General features: G+C 44.0%; 1 protein-coding gene across 1 annotated transcript; it reads right to left on the reverse strand.

The window, feature by feature from the left end:
• Positions 1-254: 254 nt before the first annotated feature.
• On the reverse strand, positions 255-3,392 carry HOXD10 (homeobox D10). Its single transcript, XM_035134776.2, has 2 exons — positions 2,216-3,392; positions 255-657 (listed from the first exon to the last, which is right to left on the reverse strand). Exons 1-2 carry the CDS (start codon positions 3,009-3,011, stop codon positions 380-382), a joined length of 1,074 nt encoding a protein of 357 aa, XP_034990667.2. The 5' UTR covers positions 3,012-3,392; the 3' UTR covers positions 255-379.
• Positions 3,393-5,308: the final 1,916 nt, after the last annotated feature.

Consider the following 5,308-nt stretch of genomic DNA (forward strand, 5'->3'; position numbering starts at 1 on the left):
AAGTTAAGACCAAATGATCATATTGAATCAGTGTTTACCCTGCATTACGATGAGAAAATAATAATAATAAATTACACGTGCTAGGCTCCATATATATATATATATATATATATATATATATATATATATATAATGTCGTAGGAACATACATAAACACTTGCAGCACTAAAAAGAATGACAAAAGGTCACATTCTATCAGAAATTAAACAAATGGGAAATGAAGGGGGGTCTACTTTTGTTCCTCCCCTCTCTCTGTCTCTGCCCCCCCCAAAGTCTTTCCTACATATATATATTTATTATATATATATATATTTATATATACCAACTGGTGGTAACTGAGCCCAGGTCTCAATCCTTTCAAGCCCCCAGTTGAACCGGTTTATGAGAAGGTCAGATTGGCGGTCAGTTCTCGGATCCTGTTCTCTCTGCTCATCTTCTTGAGCTTCATTCTGCGGTTTTGAAACCATATCTTGACCTGCCTGTCAGTGAGGTTTACGCTCTTACTGATCTCTAGGCGGCGCTCTCGAGTGAGATACATATTGAACAAGAACTCTTTCTCTAATTCCAGTGTTTGATGTTTAGTATATGGGCACCTCTTCTTTCTGCCACTCTTTGCAGTTAACCAATTGCTGGTTGGAGTATCAGACTTGATTTCCTCTAGCAACATCAAAGGAGAAGGAAAGAAGGAAGGGAGGGAAAATAAGAAAGAAAAAGAAAACACCTCAGTCTGTTATAGAGTACCCTTGGCCATGAACCTACTACATCCATTGTGTCTGGCAGATACGGTGGCTTGTGGGTATTAAACATTGCTAATGGTGGTGTGTACATCGGGGCAGGGCAGGTTTTTATATACATATAATGATAATGATACAAAAATGGTGTCCACATTCGAGTTAAACAATGCCAGCAGTAGCACTATTTCCCACTCTCTGGGTTATTTCTGCAGCTTTCCCAAACATTAGCTCTATGCATTCTCCCCGCTAATCCACATATTTCAAAATAGTCTGTGACATTGGGAGCAATATGAATACTGTCATCTTCCCAGTGGTTCGCGTTTTAGTGGATTTGAACTGTTCAAACCAACCCACGCCTTATAAAGCCACTTGTTTGGGAAATGCCTCAGTTAAAAACAGTACTATCCCCAATCATGTTGAAAGAGATTCAGCTGCATCACTCATGAAATTAAGCAAACACCCAAGGGGGGGGGAGGAGTGGCCTTTTTAGTCCTCAACTAACACCAATATGGAGGGGGGCGAAGACCTAAAAATCAACTGTATTTATCGTTCCACTTTTAATTCCCCGTCTTCTATTAGATGCAAATGCCAGACCTGGTCTTAATAATCATGGTCTGTATTATTCTGCACTTACTACGAGTAACAAATGCACAGTAGAGATTGACAAGTTAATTTTTTACTAAAGGCATGGTTTCTGAGGGCCCCGCTCTTCCACCATATTCTCCCCTCTCCAATCGAAGCCCCTGTGGTCCTCCCCCATCTTGAAATAAACAATGCAGTTCCTTCCATTATTTCATAACAACCTTCAAAGCCTAGTGAAATTAGGAGACCCAAACTTGGTTATCTATAGTACCTTATCCCAAATTTAGACTTCCTTCGATGAAAGGGCCTTGCCTTATTCTCCTCACACTTTATACGGGCTCTGCGGAACCTCCCAATTTTATTTTACCTCGTCAGAAGAAAAACAAGAACCCCACAACTTTTTATTGCCACGCTTAGCAATCGACTGTGCTCTTCACAGAGAAGATCCACAGGAAATATTTGATCCCAATCTGACCAAGGGGGGGATAACAGTGGGTGTAATTTAAGAACCTCTAATCTGAAGGAGCTGCTGGAGCAGTTATAATGCAGCAGCCTTGGCAAAAGAGAAACGAAAACACCCCTTTCCTGGCTGAATCTCTGGGATTCAAAGGCATGAAACGATGGATGCCTCCAACACTGTGGCCAGGTCCTAAGGCATCCATCCCCTTCTATTTCCTTTTTGTTTGTTTGTTTTTTCAATTGCAAAAAAACCACAAAAAACCCAGCACCTGCAGCAGCAGAAAGAGGTGAGGGGACACACGACCCTGTCTGCTGAGCAGTTATGGCTGAGCTTAAAGCATTAGCTCCTGTGGTTTACGAGACTGGCGTGCCCAAGTTAGTCTGCGACCACGTTCGGGTATCTGCCCCCCACAGCCGCCGACTCCTGCGATCATACCGACCTTTGCTTTCCTTCTCTTGGGTTTCTGGGCTGGAAACGGAGGCTTCAGCCAGGCAGCTCCTGTCGTCTTGCAGCGTGGACTTAGACTCGGGACTTTCCACTTGAGAGACTTTGGCAGAGTTGTCTGAATGGTGGCTGCTGCTGGTGGTGGTGGTGTTGGTGGCGGCGGAGGCGCTGCCGCTGTTGGGATTTTCATTCATTTTCTTCTCCATCGGAAGTTGCGAAGCGATCTGCGGTTTGGAAGCGCCGCGAGGGTTTAACTGCAACATGACAGTTGAACTCGTTTCGGGGCTGTTATGGTACTCTTGGGTTTTCCCAGTGGCGTAGGTCTGGCTCAGCCTGAAATATCCTGGGACGGGGACCTCGGGGTTTTCAATGGAGCACGAGTCAGAGACCAGCCTCTGGTAAGAAGGGACGTCGGACGAAGACACCAGCTTGGAGCGCTTATCAGAATACATGCAGCAATTGGTTTCTTCCTTAATATTTGTCGTGAAGGAGCAGGTGGGGACCTGCTGAGTAACAGGTTGCTCAATTCGGCAGGACCTGTTCGGATCAGTCCAGTTGTCTACTTGAGGTATATAAGGGTGTACATTCATACCCATATTTTGATGGTTGACTTCTCTCTTGGCCAGAGACGGTAGAAGTCCACAGGTTTGCATCCCATAAGTCCCAATGTCTGTGCTAGGTGGCATGTACATACTGGCGCTGTTGGAATAGAAACTATCGCTCCTGCAGGCACTGATCAAGGAATCGACTAGGAAAGTGTTGGCGGCAGGAGAGCTGTTGGGAAAGGACATTTTGGGGAGGAATTTGAAGAAGAGAGATTGTGTCCTTTGTAGGCTGACATCTCTACGAAAACATTCCCTGTGTAATTGTGGATGCCTCTGCACAACCACATGACAGCTAAGCCAATGAGATTTGAAAATGGCCTTGAGCCGCTACCTCCCCGCCGGTCACGTGCTCCGCGGGACACTCCGGGCTGCGGCGCAAAGGTGGTCAACAGCGACATCTAGAAAGTCGAGGAGAAAGTGCGCGCGTTCCTCCAAGCGAGGGAGCACCAGCGGCGGCGGCAGCAGCAATATTAGTAGCAACCTTTTCCCCGGTTTTTTTTTTGTCCTTTTGCAAAGATAGCCTTGGCGCACTGCGCTGATTTAAAACAAGGAAATGAGTTGAATTGATCTGACCCCCACACACACACACATACCCCCCCCCCACATCTCGCAACTCTTTCGTTGTTGCTGCTGAGTGTTTTTGTTTGTTTGTGTTTGTTTTTTAACACCACAAAGGAGTTACTGTCCGAATTCAGGCTGATCCTGAGCCATGCCCCTTTGCTCCAATATAAATATATCTATATATATATGACAGGTACTTCAGGCAGGAAAATCCCTCGCAGGCTTAAACAGAGAAAAGGGGTGTGAGATGGACGCAGAGGCGCGCGCAGACACAGAGAGAGATGGAGGTGGGGGGAGGGAGAGACGCATGGAATCCTGCAAGGCGAAATTTGTGTGGGTCTTCTCATTTCCCCCACCTGTGAATAGTAATGGTGATGATAATATTGATAAAAAGTGGTTTCCCCCATCTCCAGTCCTCATGGTTTCCCAACATCTCCTTCAAGTTACATGAATTGGCGGCAACTGACGTCCTCAGAAGAGACGTCCCTAAGTCTCAGCCCTGGACAGCACATCCTTCTCTCCACTACTTCCTCCTTTCACTTCATAATCAAACACTTTCTAAAACAAAAGCCACGACATACAATAAAGGTCCCAAAAAGTTTGTTTGTTTTTTAGGGTGGACAGCTGGACTATGTCTGAAGTGTAGGCGATCTCCAAACGTGTCATAATTTGGGGGAGATACAAAGGGGTGGTGGTAGCGGTGGAAATAATGTTACCTTTTATGGATTTTGTAAAAGCATTGGTTCCTTGACAAGGGCAAGGTACAAAAGGTTGTGGAATTTATTAATACAGATTAAGAAGAATCAGAGCGATCAATAAAATTCTCATCTACATTCTTGGGCCACTTGGTAATTTTCTTGCTTCTGGAGCTTTTTCAAGAGTTATACCCTCTGTTGCCACACACGGGAAGATATTTTATTAACAAATCAATCGAGACTTTGTAAAGGATAAGATTAATAGTTAAGATTTAGCATAATGGTGTTCGCGTTATGAATTATTGAAAATTATACTATTGATTTTTCCTCTTCGCTGCTAACCAAGAAGGTCAATTTTTGTTTTAATACAAATCGTCAAATATTAAAAGCTAGAAAAAATTTTTGGTCATAAGTTTGGTTTTATAGCTCCACCAGATTCCTAAAATAAAATAATTAATAAATAAGATGACAGTCCTTTCTCATAGTACACATGTGAAGAAATTCTCTTTGCCCACGAAAATAGCACCAGAGAAAAGGTAAAGTTTTTGTAGACGATGTTGCTGAACTTCACACAAAAACAACAAACACCCACATATGCACTCACAACGCGGTAGCCCGCATCCCACAACGGAATCTGCTGGCTTCTTACAGCATTTCATTACCCAACTTCATATCTATTAAAAAGGGCGATAATAAACACCTGAGTCCACCACTCCCCAGTTCTTTACCACCGGAATTGTGGGCAACTCTACCTATGGAAAAATTTGGACGCTTCTTTCAAAATAGGTTTCCTCACTTCGATGTTCATTCTTTCTTTTCCTTATATTTATACCCGCATCACTCCCTTTTCTTGAAACACAGGAGGACACATATCCTTGAAATGAAGGACTGTTCTTCCCCCCTCTCACCTTCGGGACTTTAAAAACATTCATATTTCCCCTCTCCTCCCCGCTTGTTTGGCAGTGCGTTTTTACTCCAAAGGTGTCTCTTTATTCATAAAATGTCACACGCACGCCACACAGGAACCATCTACTTGAGGTTAAATGTTGCCTTGAGTCCATCTATTTATTCCAGGCCTTGAGCTCATCCCTTATCAGCAAACCCTCATTCTCGCCTTTGAAATAAGAACCTCGGAGAAACCAAAACAGACCCTTTGAAATGGCAACCACGGCCTCTCCAAGAAGCTCCAAGAACCCACTGCAAGAAGCTTAATTTTCCGTCCTGGTT

The sequence above is a fragment of the Zootoca vivipara genome, chromosome 1, assembly GCF_963506605.1.
Source record: "Zootoca vivipara chromosome 1, rZooViv1.1, whole genome shotgun sequence".
NCBI classification, from domain to species: domain Eukaryota; kingdom Metazoa; phylum Chordata; class Lepidosauria; order Squamata; family Lacertidae; genus Zootoca; species Zootoca vivipara.